This window comes from Poecilia mexicana, unplaced genomic scaffold, assembly GCF_051168715.1.
Source record: "Poecilia mexicana isolate PSO_F unplaced genomic scaffold, ASM5116871v1 scaffold_22, whole genome shotgun sequence".
Classification (NCBI taxonomy): Eukaryota; Metazoa; Chordata; class Actinopteri; order Cyprinodontiformes; family Poeciliidae; genus Poecilia; species Poecilia mexicana.
The window spans coordinates 23720435-23740463 of NW_028263391.1; the positions used below are offsets into that span (position 1 = coordinate 23720435).

The following is a 20029-nucleotide window of genomic DNA, read 5'->3' on the forward strand; positions in this document are numbered from 1 at the left end:
AGATGTTTCTGTAGACTCTGTCCTGAAAAACAATCTTACTTTAGATTTGTTTTTTCGCTTTGCGTTTTACCTCAAGTTGCCTTCCACAACCTGCCAGGTATTGTTTTTAAGATATGCATCCCAGCTGAGATGATATCCTAATTTGTGGCTCTCTAGGAAAAGGAGTTTGAATATGCATGATGCACGTCTTCAAATAAAACACACCAGCAGTCCCTTAAGAAATGAATAATTAATGCTGAGATGAATTATGCAGCCACATGACCAGGAGTTGTCTAGCATAAACCAATTAAGTGTCATGGTTGGTTCAATCTCTGGTTACCTTTGCAGAAATGAGAATAAACTGTTTGGAGGGTTGGTGAAACTGTGGAAGAGTAAACAATGGAAAACTTAGTTGCACAAACAGAAGTAAGAGACAGTCTGAAGCAAAAATGTAAAAAAAAGTTAAGTGGTTATGTGATTTTTATTTTAAAAAAATGGAATATTAAATCCATTTTATTGAGGATTCAGCATCAGTTTTTTTGTTTTTACAAGCACTGCTTGTAAAAACCTCATTTGCTTTTGCAACTCTTCTTTAAATCTCTGATAGTTTGGCTAGAAAGCCGGTTTTTAGAGAGATTTTAGATATAATTCTTTCTCATTATGACTGATGGAAGAGATGGTTTGAATTTCCTCCTCTTGTGACAGTAAAAAGCAAATATTTATTCATTTCCAAACTCATCAATACTTAAACATGTTTTGACTTTATCTGGTTCAGCTGTGGCTATTTTTGATGGAAAAATATGCAGGACAGCCGTTTACAATCATTTTACTCTTTCTGTGGTCAATGTTAATGTTAAATGTATTTTTATAGCACATCTTCAGCAGCTCAAACTGCACAAAGTGCTTCACAAGTCAAATGCAAACAAGGAATATGGTCCAGTTTTGTAACATATAACGAGAGAAAAAGTAAATTAAAATATAGGCACATTTTTCATTAAATAATCCAAATCTAAATTGAGAATCCAGTTTTGATGACAAAAAGTTTAAAACATACTTTATTTTTATGTTTTGTACGTCTTTATATTGTATGGGTATCCTTTTTTTAGTCAGAGGCCTTTTCAGCTTCGTTGTAAGCCTGACTGCTACTGCATCAAAACATACAAAAACGCTGACTCTTGTTGCCATGGAAACAGCTTTTGTTCTCTAGAGGACGCAGGTTAACTGGCAACGATCAAGAGGAAGCCCACAACAAGAAAACAGACGGAGGATAAGTTTCAAGATGACGCCCCTCCCCTGTGGGTGAATTGTTCCCCATATTACCAGCTCATAGATCCAGTTACGGCTCCAGTGGCTCACGGCATCCCGGATCCACTTAGACCAGACTGGACCGCCTGCAGGTAAACATGGCGGTGAACCCACGGATAACTGCGGTTCTTCCTCCGGCCAAAACCGTCACCGTCTACCGGAATGGAGACGCTTTCTATCCCGGGAAAAAAGTAGTGCTGAATCCCCGGCATCTGTCAACTTTCGACAACTTTATGAACACTTTAACCAGACACATGGAGGCTCCGTTCGGCGCCGTCAGGAGGCTGTACACACCCACGGAGGGCCACAGTGTGCAGGAGCTGGCTCAGCTGAAGCATGGGGGCTCCTATGTTGCAGCGGGGAATGAACCCTTCAAGGTCCTGAAGTAAGTAAAGTGGGATTCAATTAGAGTGATTGGATTATAGTAACTAGTTACTTTTAGCTTTTTAGATTAAAAAGGAGCAAATTCCCTCCAAATGTTTTTTAAAAAAATCAAAAACTAAGAAATCAAACTCAGAAATGTCCATGTTTTTTTTCTACCAAGTTTTCTCCTTTTCTAACTCAGAAATAAAAAAAAAACAAAACAACAACAACAAACAAAAAAACAAGAAAATTTCAGAGATTGATTTCAAAATGTTATTGTTTTTCTGGCAATTTTTCAATTTTTCAAACTCCATAAAATTTCTGAGATTAATAAAAAAAAAATCTGATTTTGACTTTTCAGACTCAGAAATCTCCTAGTTTTTTTTTATTTTAAAGAGATTAATTCACACACCTGCAGTTCAGAATACACAACTCCAGAAAGTAATGTTTAGCATTATTATTATTAGCTATTTTTAAAAGCGATTTAATAGCAAATTACATTAACCATTAATGTAATTCCATGTTGGATGCCTGGTTTCAGTCACAATATTTGTATTTTTTCCCCAGTTACTGTGGAATAGCCACCATAAACCAGCAGAAAAAGAAAAATACTATGGTAAGAACAAATTTTACACTTTTGTTCAGTTGAATGATCATGCTGCATCACCATGAAAAACAGTTTTCATGAAGCCTCTGCCATATTTTGAAGTATTACAATCAAATTAAATGTTGAATAAATGCATGTGGACAAATAAGTTTAAATATTTTTAGTGCCTTATGTTACTTAGCACTTGGACAGTTTGGTGGTGGACATGTGAAGAAATGAGGCACAGACTGGTTTTAATGTAACAACGAGGTTTGACAGAGATAGTAGTTTTAAATTCTGTTCCTAACCTTCAACTCATTTACATTAAACCTGCACAAAGATGAGAAAAAAGCTAGTTGTTGTGTTTACATAAAATAAATTGTAGTGTTTTGTCTTGATGCATTTAATGAAGCTAAAAAAATAGGATATTTCATCATGATTGTTTTTGCACAGATTAAACCTGTACCTCACACCAGAGTAGTTGCTTCATCTCGCTGGAGGAAAACCAAGGATGGAACTTGCACAATAAAGTGAGTATTGATGTGATTCCTGGTTCCAGAGTCCTCCCAGTACAGTGACTGGTAGGCCATTTCAGGGGTTTTTGTTTTACAGCGTCTTCAGCAACGGAGAGCTGCGGATTCCTCCGGCTCGGGTCCGGATCCCAAAGCACACTCTTAAAAGCTGGGACCGTGTTTTAACCATGGTGACGCACAAAGTGGAGCTTCGCACCGGGGCAGTTTACAAGTAAAATCAATCATCACTGTGACTTAAACGAGTGTGAAGAGAGACAAGAGGCACATTTTCTTTTTTGTTGTTACTGCATTATGAATTTAAAAAAAGTTGACTGAAGTGCTCAACGTGTTGCTGCAACACAATATGAAGCTACTCAGCAGACTTTTCTGTAAACTCAGTGAAGCTCACTTGATCATTTCTCAGTATTTGTTTTCTACATTTTTCTGTTTTATTGATTCAAACAAAAACAAGCTTTTGCTTTGGTGACAGCAAAAAAGGTGTAAAACATTTTATTAAATACATCTGCTAATATTTCTCTGGCTCTTTTCTGTACCTACCTGAGTTTACTCATATGTCTTCCATAAAGGTGTTTATACCTTTTGCAAAAAGATTGGAGTGACAACCTTGTATGGATTTGAAAACAAAAAGAAAATAATTGACAACAATTAAACACCAGGAATCTTTGAAGACAACCAGAGTAAACAGGGCAGGGTTGTAGGGTTCAGATTTAATACTTTTTGCTTCACATTCTCTCCAGGCTGTGATTATTTATATTGTTAGTGTACCTCTTCCTCTTTTTTCCTTCCACTTAACTTTTCATTATAAGGCTTGGATCAGATTTGGTGACTCATGTTTGAGACTCTTTAGTCACTAAAATAAGAATGACTACCTTTAGTCAAACAGTGTCTTATTGCTGGACCTGAATGTTAAAACTGGTGTGATTTGTGGTATATAATTTATTTATTTACTTTTTTTTAAACTTTCCAGGCTTTGCCGGTTAGACGGTCGTCCTGTCAGCGGATCTTCTGAACTGGAGAACAACCAGCATTATGTTGCTGTTGGACCTGAAAAGTTCAAACCTCTCCCATATGAACGGTGAGTTCTCTGCTGAAATTTAGTGAAGAAACATGATTCAACTGAATCATCATGAGTTTGTGTTTTTGCAGTGTATGAAATAATTTACATTTATAAGAGTCTGAAAAAGTCAGATTCTGATTTCTTGGTGCTTCTCCAGTCTTTTTCTAGCAAATTGATAGAGGTTGTTTTTCCACGACTGAAAAAAAGAACAACAAAATAAAAAAAACAGCAGCACTAGATTATAGATTTGTTGTGAAAAGAAAAAAGTAACATTTTTCCTTTTGCCCCTGCAGCAAAGCTCTCCTGCTATCTGCTCGAAACAAAAGACCTGTAAATAATACGGTGAGTACTCACACTTCAAAGTCAACTCCAGTTTGCCGTCAGGTTGTTCGGTTTCTCATAAAACGTGAAGCTGATACAGTCTCCCCCCACGTCTGCCTGCAGTTTACTGCTGTAACACCTTGGTAAAATCACAACCCTTTGCACACAAAGCATTTCAATTAACATTTCCCACTTGTGCACGACTTCTTGTGGGGGCGCGATTCGTTATGAAACAGAACTATCATCAATCACTGTCTGCAGAAAGCATTGAGTTACCATCGCTTTGCACTTTGATGGGTAATCCCCAAAAGAGACAGGCTGGTCCACTTGATCAAGTGCGCTGAGCCTTGGATCATGCTGCATGCAGCCGTGGGACTTTGCTTGCTAGGGGGGAGAAAAAAGATCCCATTCGAAACTAGAACCAGGACAATTTGTTTTGTGATTAAGTAGGCAGTGAAATGTTTTGAATCCATATGAGAATTTGCTCTGCTGTGGGCCAGAAAAGAACACCAAATCAGATGGTGAAGATGAAAACATGCCCAGTCAGCAGGTTTCGGCGCACAAGGCCCCTCCTTCCTGTGAGAGATGCGTCTGACATCTGATTTTTCTAACCATGAAAGATGGCAAGGCTGTTGCAGGTGCCAATTTTATTAGATGGAGAAAAATACCCCCTGCCCTTATCTGTAGCAGTACCTTCTGTTGAATGGCGTTCTGTTCAGATATATGGATTGATATTAGCGGTGTATTAGAATGAGCTGAAGTGTAGGCGCTGTAGTAAGACCTCTTCATCATGTTAGCAACCGTCCAAGCAGAAAATAATCAATGAAAATAACTTTGTCATCAAAATAAACTCATAAAATAACCCAGAGCTCAGAGGGAAGTTGTTGCTGTTTCACCTGTTGCCAGTAGGTGGAGACAGAGACAGATCTATGGCTGTGATTTCGCTGGAGCAACACTCAGCAGGCATGGTGCGGCTGCATTTTCCTTCTCTCCTCTCTGTGTCTCATGAATCTGCAAGCTTGAGCTGCTGGGTTAATAAGAATCTTCCATAGGGGAAAAATGCATGCAGAAAAAATGACTTGCTCGCCCCTGATCTGTCACTTGTTTAGCTTGCTGATTACACAGCCCTTTATAGGGTCACATCTATCGTTAATTTCACTTTGACCTCACAAAACAACAGCAGTCTGGCTGGGAATGCCAGTAAAAGCATCCCTTAAACATGCTCACTGGGGCTGTGTTAAATGTAACCTTGCAGCCTGACGGCACAGAGACGCCGTCTGTCCTGCTCTGACCGTCTCTGCAGGAATGATGGGCGTTTGGTGGAACGTTAATTTTCAAAAGGCCAACATGTTTCACTTGAATGAGTGGAGATGTGAAGTACAAAAAAGAGAGAAATGCAGATGGAGAGCAGAGAATAGCATCAGGTCTACTGGAAACTTCTCACCAACTCATCTTAGATTTACAGAGAATGGTCTGAAAAGAGAGAAAATCCACTGAACAGTTGTGCAGAAACCAATGCCTTGTTGATGTCAGAGGTCAGAGGAGAATGTGGAGATACATTTCTGAATGTACAACAGGCTGAACCTTGAAGCAGTTGGGCTACAACAGCAGAAAACCACACCGAGCGCCGCTCCTGTCAGCTAAATGCAGAAAGCTAAAGCTAGCAAGCAAATCAATCAGAACTGGACAGTAAGAGACTCAAACATCTGATGAGTTGATATCAGGTCAACATTCAGACGAGAAGGTCAACATTTGGCATAAACATCATGAAAGTACGGATCCCTCCTGTTCAGGCGATGGTGACGATGTCACTCTTTGCCCTTTAGTACCAACTAAGCACAGTTTAAACATCAAACACCCGAGTGTTGCTGGTTCCCAGGAGAGTGTTCCCATCTTTTGATGCTTCATGTCACGAAGCTCAAACTATGACAATGAATTTGCTGAACTGCACATGCCTCCACTGTCACCAAAACTCAATCCAATAGAGCAACGTTGGGATGTGACCAACAGGAGATTCTTATCATGGTGTTCAGATAACTCCGACACCTGGTCGGATCTGTGCCACCAAGAATTACTGCTGGACTGTTTTGTTGTCAACTTACCATTCAGAAACCACTTCCTGTGTTCTTGTTGGTTGTGCAGGAGGCTCTACTTCTGCTTTTCAAAGATGTGTAGTTGTATAATTGCAGCCATTTGTATAAAGTATTAGTACAAACTTTGAGTTGTGGGGCACAGCGGGGGCGTGGCCAGTAGCAAATAATTTGCATAAAAGTGACAGAGCCCTAAAATGGCTCATTCTGAACACCATTCAGAACTGAGGTGAAAAATGTAAAGAACATGTTTTGTAGACTTATCCCAGCTTGTTTTAAAGGAACTTAACAGGTCACCTTTAAATCTAACTCTGGCTAGAAAGCCGGGCAGAGAGACGTAGGAGTCATGGGTATAATCCCTGCCCATTACTTCATGCAATAGTAATCATAATGTACCTGAAGCATGTAGTAAAAATAATCCACAGAGGTTTCCTGACCGGACTGTCCAGACTTTCTGTCATCGGCGACACTTTAGTGCTGCTCCCCATTCCTCGGCTCCTGGCGGATGATCTCAGCGGTGAGGGGAAGCAGCGCGGCCCTGAGGGAAGCGGTGCCTCCGCGCTGCTGCCAGCATGTCTGCTAACTGTGAAGCAGCCCTGGGAGTGGCTCCCACCGATCCCACAGCCGCCTCGGCTGGAGGCCGGTCGGCCCGGTTGTTTGGGGCCTCCGTTATCCCCCGGCTATCGGATCACCCTGTCCTCTCGTTGACTCCTGTTCTCTGCTACTTGAGAGGGCCACAGATTGCTTTCCTCTCTGCCCTCCCAGAGACCCTGTTTGTACTAAGTCTGGTACAGGCTGGGGCCTCCTGACACACAACGTCGTCTGCTCCCACCGGACCCGGAGCTGCAGACATGTAACCCAGAAGAGAGGCTGGTTGCATGACCTCAGCTTTTCCACCGACGTGCCTCCACTTGTGCGTCTGCTTTCCCAGATCTGCTCTGGGTTTTTCCCCTTCCCAGCGCTCTCCCTGAGTGATGAGCCCTGATTCAGTGTTGATTTAAATGGTATCTATTTACATCTCATCACCAGGCTGTCAGAAAGCAAAACAAGCTGTTCCATATTTGATTGGCCAGATGTGATTTGACTCGGAGCTTCATGGTGACGTTGTCTCACGTTAGTCAGTGAGGAGCTGAGGTTAGAAACCCGGACGGTTCTCTGATCTCCTGTTAGGGTTCTTAGAGTCTGAACTTGCCAAGGATCCAGTTTTAGTGATTTCCCAAGCCCACTATGCTGAGCTCGATGGGAAAAAAGTGACTTATTTAGGGAAGGGGGATTAGAGGGCGTGGGGTCAAGTTGGAGGGTCAGGATGAAGTGTGTGTGCGTGTGTGTGTGTGTGTGTGTGTGTGTGTCTGATGGAGAGAAGTGGAAGCTTAGGGATACAACAACTTTTTTAGACATGCTATATTATCAAAATATCAGGTATATGAGCTGGCGATCAAACTAAGGTTCCCTTGATGTAGTGAATATGAAAAATGGCTCCTCTTACCTCAACCCCCCCACTGCAAACCTACAGCATGAACTCCATTTCAACTCTTCTTCACTAAATACACAAAGCAAACCTCAATCTTCTTTTTGTTGTTCTACTTCTCTTCCTGAGTCCACTAACGGCTGCAGGAATTCAAAGGAATATCAACAGACGTTGCCTCCGCATTAAAGCAGGCAAACAAGTGAAGAAGGAACTGGGCTGCTCCCCAGACTCCATGTTAGTGAGCTTGCAAACAGCAGAGCCAGGAGTGTATTCTGGTGGAGATCAGTGCAGCGTCCCCTGAGCCAGCTCAGGGACCCCGCTGCTGAAACGCAGAGTTAGCTAGCTCACCGCGTTTCAGTGGGTAAGGGAGACATCCCTCACCTCGCTACCTACAGAGGGGAAGAGGAGCCTGCAAGGAGAAAACTGTCTTTTGTGGAAGCATTAATTCAGATGTGTACCCTGCTGTCTGAACATCAGACTGAACTCTCTCTGCTTTTCCTCTCCTCCTCTCTCACTCCTTCACTCTCCCACTGTGCGGCTCACTCCCAACCCCCCTCCTCTCCTTTTCTGTGTTTTGTTTTGCTCTCCCCCTCCATCAATAACCTTCTGCCGTCTGCTGCTGAGGAATAAGTTATTCTGTGCAACTCCCTCCCTTTTCCCTTTAAGCTTGTTTGGATTTTCATTGTTTGATCTGGTTTGATAAATAAGACAAATGCGGTTAGAAATTCACGCCTGCCCCATTCCATCAATAAATGATTTGTTTGCCACACTCCCAGGTGATTGATAGGTTGAGTGTTTGTGATGTATTGAAACCAGAGGAATTCAATAACAGTAGAACATGTCAGCCCATGAAACACTAAGGGTAAAGGAAAATGCAAAAAAGCCCTAATGTAACTTAAAATATGTTCGCAGTCTGAATAAGTTTTCAGACTTGATTCCTTATTAAATTGTCTAAAAGTTTTTTCCATCCATCCAGCTAAAAATTGCTCCTTTTGATTTTGCTTCCAATCCTGATTTGGGCCAATTCACTCATGAAATATCAACGTATGTGACTTTCTGCTGGTAAGTATCACTTTTTGGAGTCACAGTAACACATTTCCTTCCCGTCGACTATTAGTAAAAAATAAAAATACAGCAGAAATCAGTCTGCTTGTCGGAACAAATCGATAAAGCGTCCATACAGGATTATAACTACACCACGTTTAAAGTTGAATAGTTAATAACCAGAACTGCAAAGAAACAAAAATAACGTTAAATATGTTTTCACTCAGTTGTAGGCACACCTCTGCTCGTTTTTATGTGCAGCGCTGATGCTAACTTTGAAAACATTTAGCGCACTTAGCTTCCTCTAAATTATTTTCCAGGATAAACTCTAAAACATTAATTTACTTGGCTGTTTTGTAAACATTCAGTAAGTGTTGAAGTTTTGGTTATCGGTTGGATTATCTGCAGTTTGTTCTGTACCCAGAATGATTCGCTGTCGTGTCGCCGACACATGGTGGATATCAACATGGTTGAATTTAGCGCTTTAGCATTAGCTTCTGCTAAATACCATGTTAGCATTGCAGAACTGTTTATGACTAGTTCAACTAGCACAACTAGCTTCTTTTTTAGTTGTTTTGTTTCACATAAAAATCCACAAATAGGAGAATAGGTTCAGTTTTAATAAAATACAATGAAATAGCAGCTTAAAAAATTAGGAAATTAAATAATTTTAAAAATCATTTCATTCTGAGAGCTGTGTTAATGGCTGAATCATAGAATCAGGCTACCAGCTCAAGTAGGCAGGGGAGCAAAGTCTCTTTCTTGGTTTTTTTACTTTATAATGCAGAGTTTTGCGTTGCTTTGCTGTTCCTCCACTAGAAGCCCAGAGACATTTTCATGGCTATTTCAGGTTGACCAAGCATGGAAATAGCCCATAGGTCTGTATGTCCTGTCAAAATTCAACCAAAACAAAAACTCAGACGTGATGCCAATTTAACCCATTTCATCACCTTTAAACCACATGCAGACGTCAATAAACATCTTTTCTTGGATTTCTTTCCACCTGCTACTTTTCAACCACAATTTAATGTTAGGATGGACGACAGTTTAATTTTTCCTTTGTCAATGTACATAAACTGATTTAGTTTCTGCTGTTTTGCCAACAAAATTTCAAAGACAGGTCAGAGAGAAGTCAGAGGAAATGTGATTTATTCTGGTCTCATGTTTTCTGCTGTCTCGTCCCTTCGCTGTGTGCTCAGGTATGCGATAGAGAGGACCTTGAGCTCACAGTCGGGGGCAAGATGAAGGAACATGCAGCCAAGACGGAGCGAGTCAAACAGCAGAGGAAGGTGTCCAGAAAACCAGCACGCGTCACAGCAGGAGGCAAGCAGAGCTTTTCACTAGCAATGTTTCTCCTAACGCTTTGCTCTCCAGACTCCTCTTCCTCTGTGTTTGTTCCTTCATCACAATCTTCTTCACTGTGATTATACTTAAAGAAACCTGCTGCCTTTTGATTACAAATTTATATTATGGGTTTCATTTTTGCACGTGTCCAGATGGCTGTGCATCACTGTGCTTTCCTCTTTGTGTGTGTGTGAGTAAGAAGACACTCATCTGGTGTGCAGAAAAATAAATCCTCTGAAAGGTGAAGGAGGTTTCTTTGGATTCCCAACCTGTTCTGTGGGTCCAAACGGAACATATCTCATCACTGTTTGAAATTAACACGACTTTTCCTGGTGAATATTAAACAGAATGAGGCTTCAAACGTTGTTAAGGAAGCTTAAATCATAGATGAATTCAATCAGGCCATCTTATGGGAAATATATCCCAAAAATCTTGTTCAGATATGAAATGTTTTCATTTTCTCAGGAATTAATAAAACGTTGGTAATACTAAGCTGGTTTTAATAAGAAGTAAATATGTTTTTTTTCTCACTATGAAGTAAAAGGAATAACTTCTGGTTGGTTGTCATGGAATTGAAGGAACAGTGTTGTTATAATTTATAAATAATAAAAACACCAAATGCAGAAAGTTGCCAAAGCAGAAACATTCATTAAGCAGCTTGTCCAAAATGTTGGTAACACTTTATTTGACGGGGTGTGAATGAGACTGTGCCATTATTTACCGAATGACACTTCATGACATGTCATAAACATTCATAAAGACTTCTTTATGTTGACAACAGATGTCATGTCAGTCTTATGCTCACCCCTTCAAATAAAGTGTTACCAAAATGTTTTACCCAAATTTTATCTTATGCATGAAGATCATACAGAGCTGATAATCAAACTTTAACACGGATGTGGAACTTCATTAAACTAAAAGTTTGCAAAGCAGCAAAGTAAAATTTAAAGGTCTAGAATCTCCCTAAAATGAATTTAGGGGAATCTAAGTGTGCTAAATATTTTCAAAGTTAGCAAAGATGCAAAAGTGCAGAAAGAAAAATTAGCTCTGCTGTTAACTGAACTGCATCTGTTAACCTTTAATTTATGTGTTAAAATTTTCCAGTCAAGTTTTCATCATGGTCAGGAAAACATTGTTATTTAATCTGTGTTATTGTAAATTATATGGATGTCCAATTTTCAAAACCAAATTCGAAAACAAAATAAAATTCCTGATAACACTTCAAATAAACTAATGTGAAGTCAGAAATGTTGGAGATGAAAATAAAGATGCTGTGTTTGTGCAACTGGACCAAAAAAAAAAAAATAAACTAATGAAAGCAAAAAAGAAAGTTAGTAAAAACCTTCATCAAGCTGAAGTCATAGAAAATGATCCATGATGCAGGAGAGCAGAGCTTCAGTCTGTGGTTCTGAAGCTTGATCAGTACCACCGTGTTGAACCGTCACTGCGGTTCAACACGGTGGAGGCTGAATGCTGCTGTGGGCCATGATCCCTGTTCCAGTAAACAGATTCACTGAGGCTATTAATAAAGTCAGACCTCTGCTGAGGCATGTAGAACAAAACCTTTTCCTGAGTCGGAGCAGGAGGCTGGAGTTGATCCAGATGAAGGCGACGTCATGGTGGCCTGAACAAACAACCAAACAAACATTACAAATCTATAAGTGCAGTCAGACGAAGCGCAGCAATAGTTCTTTCCCTTTTTGTTTGTTGTGTTTTATTTTGAATATTTAAAATGTCTTTCATTTCCAGGGTTAAATGTTCTTTACAGAATTAAAGTTAGTCTTTGAGAGGGTGAACTTGGTTTTTTATGCTGTTATTATATTACGTGAAAATTGTGTCAGAACAACAAAATTTGTATTTTTCTCAATTATTACTTGTATAATTTACCATGACGATGGTGATCGCTGGTCGTGATCTCTAAGGTTTTCCTTTCCATGAGTTCTTCCTTGACGTTGATGGTTCCCAACTTTCCTAACAGTTTTTAATAATGCGTCAGACAATGTGCAGCCTAATTTGAGGAGTTTCAATAATCTTTTTAGAAGCCGATATTTCGACCTTTCTTAAACAGACACACATCTTTTCCACAGGGCTGCTGCTCATTGCATCAGTGGGTGTTAAATAAAACATAATCACCCAGGCAGCAGCCATTTGCCTGGTTAAATCCGGGTGGCGACTTGTTTTTTGGTCATGCAGTGTATAATAATGGGGCCTAAATTCTCTGAAATGTAATGAAAGGGAAAAGTCCCATTTCCATCAGATAATACCAAAATGGTTTACCATTACCTCATAATACCTCTTGTAGTTTCCTCCTTATAAACTCCACTACCAGGAGCTAAATTTGGCATTTTGCTCATTACTGATTCACTCCATTAGATCCTTAGAAACACGCGGCAGCTCCGTCACCTGGTGAAGGATCAGACACGTCTGCTTCTCTTTCATTCTGTTGTTTTTGTGAATTTAATCTGGAAACAGATCTAAAAATAATGTTTAAATGAAAACAACAACAAAAAGCAGATCTCAAAGTATTGTTCTGTACAGTTTTTAGTCTCATCTCTGCGAATTCTAACAACCGCGGTTATTTATTATTAAAATGAAATCACCTAAGGCAGTTCAGCAGCGTGTTTCATTATTAAAATTACACCCTGGATCAGTTTTAGCAGCTGCTGCCAGAAAAGGAATTTGTTTACAGGAGAAAATCTGTTTAATGTAACAGAATGAGCTAAATCTCGACTAACTCGGGAACGCTTCCCGTCTGTGGAAGGATTGTAGACGGGGGGAAAGATTCACAGCGATGGCCTATATCCTGGTCCTTCCTCTCTAAATAAATAAATGGCTCAACAGCAGTATTGATCTCCTGCGAAGTTGAGCAGGAGAGGAAAAAAAAGGAACGGGGCAGAGAGGGATGGACGGGGAAACGGTAAAACGAGAAGGCAGACAAGTAATTGTGATTAATCCCTTTTTCCTCAGCTGACAGCGTATTTAATGCAAAAAACAAAAGAAGGGAGGTGGAGGGCGCGGTGGAGGTGCAGGAAGACCCCCACCTGAAGGTGGACCTGCCGATTGATCAGGTGAGACGTAATCCCACTCAGCCGCCACCTAATGAGCGCGTTAGCATTCAGGTTGCTCTGTTTACCACATGGGAGTTAGCTCTGATTCCTAAAGACAAAATGTTGGCACAGATACCGGCTCTGTGAAGGAAACGCAGACATGCTGAATTATTCAGCCTGACAGCATGTCAGCAGCTGGAAAACTATGTTTTTTAGTTCATGGAGTCAGATGATAATTCATCATTATGACAAGCTGTTTATGTTCTCCCCGCTAAGCTTTACCTTCCTGGGTGAGAACGCCTGACTTGATTTTATGTTTACACTCAGACTCATAAATGCTCACTAGAACACGCTGCATAAACAGAAAACTGCAGAAAGTGCAGCTGAGTAAAGGAGGGTGACATGCAAGAACACACCCACTGATTTCTGTTCTTCATATTTTTTCACATTACAGCCATAAACTGTGTATGCTGTTGGGATTTCATACGTTAGACCAACGCAAAGCGGTGCATGATTTTAAAGTGGAAGGAAAATGACCCTGCATGTATTTGAAACAACAGCTGTGTTTCCATCAAAGCTTTCTGTGTGTATCTTGAAGAATTGCACTAAAGAAAACTTGATGGAAACTAAAGATGTTTTTCTGTATATCGGTATTGGAAGTGAAAAAAGTAGATTGGCATTTACTGAAAATGTCAAAATTCTAAAATTTTCTTCTGTTCAATTTAGGTGGTTTTTGACTTTTCCAAAAAAGATTTAATGTGCTGAAGGGGAGAGGGAAACATTTCCTGAATATGTTCTGATGTAGCAAACATTCAGCTGTTTCTTTTGTTTGTGTCTGTCTGGATGTTTGCAAAAAAATGTCTGAAAGCAACACAGGCACGAGAGATAAGCGTGAATAATAGCTGACATAGGACAATGGCAGCATGCATGATAGCAACATATTCTGGAAACTTTCTCCATTATTTTTAACATTTTAAAAGTTCACTCAAAATTCACATCACATTTGGATGGAAACAGGAATCTGGAAATTGATGTTCACCGATTTCCTCCATTGAATCTGAATGAGTTTGAGCTGTTTTGTAAAGCAGAATGGTCAAAACATTCATCGTCTCCATCTGCCAGGCTGGTAGAGACACAAACCAGAGTTCTGACTCTGTCAGGCTGAATGTAAATGAACACTCTTTAGATGTCAATTTGTAAAAGTTTTGTAAAAGTTTGGAAAGCCACGTGTCATCTTCCTTCCACTTTGCAGTTGCTCTCTGCTCACTGTTGGCCTATTTCTGTTGCGAGGCACAGTGTGTACCATGGAGGCTCTCATGTTTTCCCCTCTGAGCAGGTTGAAGCGAAAACGGTTGACGAAGAGCACGAAGCCTCTGACAGCACTGCAGACAGGAAGAGTTTAGACGCCTCGAGTCCAGAGAAAACTAAGGCTGCAGGTTGCAAGAAACAGGTGAGTACTCTTTATAATAAGTTTTATGTAGTTCTGTCTCACATTCAGTTCATTTTCACTTCTTATTATGTCCAATTTTCTCATTTGCTCTGGAATTAGGTCACATGAAAATGGCCTAACCAGTAATTATGGTAATCATCATTTTCCTCGTTGTGTGAGGGTCATGCAGACCTGTTCCCAGCAACCACGGTTCCTCTAATACGTGCATAACCTGTTTATTTTGCCTCAGTGGCTCTCTCTGTGTATTATTACCGGAAAATCTATTCTTAAGGACAAGGGAAGTCAGCAGAGTGCGCCTCTGACAGGCAGATTAGATTGTGAGAGCTAGATATATTTTTGTTTGCAGAGAGTCGGGTTTGGTACATTGGATGGAGCCACAGGAAAGGTAGAGGCTGATCCTGCTCTGCACCTGATTTGTGTCCTTTGTTATGGTTATTGTGCGTGGTCACGGTGATGAAGCGCGGCTGAGCCGAGCATGCAGATGTTTTTGCACAGATCTCTGCTTCCCAGAAATTACACTCATTTAAATACACTTATTTTACCCTAATAATCCTCCAGGGACAGCAGCGGCGCCGCGCCGCGCCGTGATGGATGCTAACAATAGTTGGGTGATATTACTATTCCCCGCAAATTCATTCAGCTTTGAAAATGAGAAGATATTGAGTCTTATTTAAGCAATCAATAACCATGAACAGTTCTTTTTAATGAAAACTATAATTTCAAGCAGTGGCAATTACACCGCAGGGGGATGTTTTGGTGAGGTGATGATTTTTGCTGCTGTGTGCACTTTTGCAATAAAGATATTCTGTTTGGGATAATTATTGACTTCTGGGGCCAGTTATGACCCGGGCTAAAGACCTCATCAATACCTTAATTCATCAATTATTACTTTTAGCCTCACAGGAATGTTGCTGATTTAGACTGACTATGGATTACAGGGCATGACCATCAGATGGTAGAAAACAATAATAATAATAATAATAATAATCTGTTTACAGACTCAGCGACTGTTTGTGATTGTTTCCTTTCCTGACAGATTTTCCTCCATCTTTTAGCTAAATGAGACGGACGTAAAGGAGAAGCTGGACAAGCTGAGATCCTGAAGACTGTTTTTCGGGAGACACAAGCCTTATAAACTTATTCTCAAACCTTGAATTGTTTCATATTTTGTCATGTTACAATCACACACTTTTATCAGGATTTAATCCAACAGACCTTCAAGTAAAAAAATAAACATCTTTAGAAGATAAAAAACTGAAAAGTGTCTCTTTTAAGGAGGAAAGTGCAAACAGAGCAAGCAAATGTTTTTCTCCTGTTTTGCTTAAATGAAAGACGTACAAATCTACAAAAGTAAAATAAAAGGGGGTCATTAAAAAGAGGAGAATCTGACTCTTTTCTCAGATTGAGACCAGATTCACACTCAAATCTGATTTTAATCACATTATTAAAACTTAACTGAATACGATTTTCAAATGAAGAGTGACCTAAATCATGTTATTTTTATTGCTAAAAATAGACTAAGTATTTTCCAGTTTTCTTCAATCAAGCCCAAAATAATTTAGCAAAGTGGTTGGATTTCTTTCAACAACATGCAAAACCCTTTTGAAGTTCTGGACCTACAACGATTTACACATTCAAAAAAATCGGACTGTTTTATTTATTTATTTTATAAATATTTGTTTTATAAATATTTTCATGCCTACATTATTGTTGATTGACAAAAAATGCCAATCAGCAAAACCCTCAATAAAACTTTTTGACCTGCATTTGGCTTCTGCTACAAAAACTTTGGACACACTTGCTCCATACAAAGTGGATTTTGAAAGAAATATCTTTACTTTTCATTGGGAATTAATGTCATCTTAGCAGGCAGACCCACAGTAATGCTGGTGATATTAAAACTTGACTCGTCCTGTTCATTTGGAGCTAAACAGACTGTCGGCGTCTCAGCAGCCCCATCGGCGTGTGAATAATAACGAGGCCTAACTGCAGAGCCATGACTCATTCTTCCTGCTGAGATCCGACACGTTTCCTCCCACCCGGCGCTCGTATACGCCCGCAAGATGCCCCCTGTGCTCTGCATACGCGCATGTATATAGTAGATATTGATGACCAAATTCAATTACATGATTACATTTTCAGCCGGAGCTTTAAATGATTTATTGCATTGAATTGAAATGCATTTCCATACAGCTCCCCAGCACCATGCTCGTGATATTGACCTGTGCGATCCGGGCCAAGTAAAGAATAACGAGATTCAGCGTCTCTGCCAAGCCAAGATGTCCGCCGAGAGTTAGAGCGGCCAATCTCAGTGACAGAGAGTGAAAAGATGACGAGCCGGAGCTTGATGCTCATTCGTCAGGCCTTTTCTTATGAGCGCCTGACGGGCCGTCGCCGGGCGGTGGAGGCTTCCTCTGGAGTCGGTTAAAGTGCCGATTGATTTCCTGACGTCCGTCTGTGTTGGAGACGTCGTCCACTTTCAGGAAATGTGAACACGAGTAGATTTGCACCTTCTTGTTGCAGCATTGTGTTTGCAACTATCATTTGTTTTGGTTTAACAGTATTGGCTGACCCATCTACCAGTCAGCTAAGCATTTTTCTTAATTAATATTGTTAGAAATGCCAATGAAGCTGGAGATGTCAGATCAATCGTCTTCCTCTTCGTAGGAATTTTGTGAGGAAGAAATCGAACCGTTATTGACCCAGGCATTGATCAATTCCTGCACGTCCATTTCATTTGTCTTTCCTCTGGTTTTCCTGGATGCTAATCTCCTGAAGCCTGAGTCGCCATGACGATCGGCCTTGCCCGGCCTGCGTCGCCATGGCGAAGGACGCAGCGTCCCCATGCAAGGTCAGCCATGATCGGCTGCAGACAATGTCAGCGCCTGGCTGACAGAGCCCAGCTCTCCTCTACACCTCAGTTACTGCTAGAGATGCAGGTTATTGATTAATTAGTTAATATAAAGTTGATTGATATTATTGATCAACTAACAATTAATTGATCATTGATTCCTAGCAAATGTTTGACTTTGGAAAGGAGTATTTTTCTTGAACATTTCTGAGATTAATCTCAAAATTTCAATGTTTTTTCTTTCATATTTTTGAGCTTTGGATCTCAGAAAAGTCTGTTTCTCCTAGAATATTTTTGAGTTTTTTTGACAGAATATACTCATTTTTTCTGTCTACATTGGCCCTAATACAGTATTGTAGTAATCACATTCTCACCTTCGAAGCAAATCAGTAATTTTTGACGTGGAAGTTGACGCTGCTCCATCATGCAGCTCAGCTGAATGAAGCACCGTTACGGTGAAACTTAAGGAATTTATCATTTATATTTCTAAACAGAACAGCATAAAGTCCATTTAGCATCCCAAACCGGACTCTGTTTGGACCGTTTCTCTTTCCTGTTCTGGTATGACTCTGCCATCTTTGTTTCTGTATCAATTAGCTCTGCTTAAATGACCAGCGGCGCCCTCTGCTGGACGGTGGCCAAACTACAACACTGACAGAATGTCTAAGTGGACATTATTAGTTAATCGACTGGAACAAATTTTAATCTATTCACCATTAAGTCAACAATTAACCAGAAGTTGATTAATTGTTTGCATCCCTTAACTGTACAGAGATGTTCTGGAGGAAATAGTTCTGGTTTCCCGTCTGGTTTAGTGTTTTAGTGTGAGAGGAGGAAGATGTGTTGTGGTGCGCTGATGCGTTCAGCAGACAGAGATTCAAGGCTGAGCTGCTAGTCAAGTCCCAGTTTCTGTTCCAAGTGAAGTTCTGCTCTTCTGTCTTTGAATTTCAAGAAACATGAGCTTTGTTCCAGATTTACTGCATTTGTGGGGAGAGTATTACGAACCTGATATATCACCGAAAGGTGAGAAGGCTGACAGATTTACTGATTAGAGCTGCATATGCATGGAATATGACTAGATGATGATATGAGAATGTGATTTATGTGTTCCAGGAGAGGCAGGAGGAGAAGGAGGCGTCGACCGGGCTCAGAGTACGGTCACGGATGTCCCGCTTTTTCAAGGGTAGGTTCATCAAAGCATACGGCCTGGGAGCAGCTCCAGTGGCGGGGCCTGGGTTCCCCTCCACAGAGCCTCATGCAGCCATAAAGAGAGCACCAACACTCACAGCGGTACCAGAACCTCCATTCCTCTGCATGTCAGAGGAGCTGCAGCTACCGCTCAGCATCTGGAGAGTTTACACCGGGCTTTATGGGGACCATCTGTTTGACTCGCCCTGCATCCCAATCTCAGTTGATTCATCCTCCTGTTAAAGGAACCTGCACATTAAGGCCTGACATACTGACAGCCAGGGATATTCCTGAATTACTCCTATTTTTTATTTTTTTTTTAAATTTGGAAATACCTGAGAAAATAAAAAAATACACAGCAAAAACACAAAGTATTAGTGAGATAACAGCAAGATGTTATCTCACTAGTAATTCCTTAATATTGATAAAATAAAGTTGTAGTTCCACCGACAGATTTTTTTTCAGTAATAAAAAGACATTTTCCCCATGTTGCATGTTAAATAATCTGCCAGATGTCGATTATTTTACCACTGGCAAGTAATATTGATACTTTTCATCAATATTAAGGAATATTTTATTTAAGTAACAAGGCCCTATGTGGTGCTGAAAAGTTACTTATATGAGTTAGTATCTTAGGTGTTCTAAGATATTTGCACTAGAAACTAGAAATACTTGATAAGATTTTGTCTTTTTGCAGTTTGACTATGACAAAAAAACACTAAAAACATTTTGGTTTTCACAAGAAAAGCATTTTTCATCTCTATGATTTCTTATCTGCAATAAAACTACATGGTCTCTCTTTTATGTAACTGATCTATAGAGAAGCACATCTGAAGGGAAAACTTATGTTTGAGTTTGTATTAATGCAAACTCAACGTTCTGTGCCTTTCAGTCACTGAGGCCAATTTTATCCCAATTACCTTCAAATCACCGGCTTTGTCTGTCGGACCCACTCTGTGGTTTCCAAGCCTCTCTGAGATCTCCTGTGAGAATACCGGTGGTGTTTAAATGGAGCTGGATGTGAAGCGCTGCAGGCGGTCATCAACGTCTGCCCTTCGATCCGACGTCCGCTCTGTTGGCGTGACAACAGGACTCGCTGCTTCCTGCTCTGTCCCGCAGGTTTCCATCCCTCTGAGCGTCATGAATGCTATCAAAAAGCTGCAGACGGGAAACAGGCAGGAATTTGTATTAAACATCTCCCAATCGTGCTGTTTACATGCTACACATTCCTGATATTTGTATAAATTGATTGTCTTATTGACATCAGGTTGAGATACGGCCCTGTACTCTGTGGTACTAGTCATGATTTCCCAGTAGAATATCAGTGGGCGGTCTGCACGTGTGTGTGTGTGTGCACGCGTGTGTGCGTGCGTGTGTGTGTGTGTGTGTGTGTCAGATAAATC

At 40.4% G+C, this 20029-nt stretch overlaps 1 protein-coding gene across 1 annotated transcript; it reads left to right on the forward strand.

Moving 5' to 3' along the window:
* Nucleotides 1-1247: 1247 nt before the first annotated feature.
* dcdc2c (doublecortin domain containing 2C) lies at nucleotides 1248-19269 on the forward strand. The gene is made up of 10 exons (XM_088002658.1): nucleotides 1248-1669; nucleotides 2215-2263; nucleotides 2687-2763; nucleotides 2846-2977; nucleotides 3734-3841; nucleotides 4117-4165; nucleotides 9946-10069; nucleotides 13058-13158; nucleotides 14474-14587; nucleotides 18552-19269. The coding sequence occupies exons 1-10, from the start codon at nucleotides 1383-1385 to the stop codon at nucleotides 18867-18869; spliced, it is 1359 nt and encodes a 452-aa protein (XP_087858784.1). The 5' UTR covers nucleotides 1248-1382; the 3' UTR covers nucleotides 18870-19269.
* The last annotated feature ends 760 nt before the right edge of the window (nucleotides 19270-20029 follow it).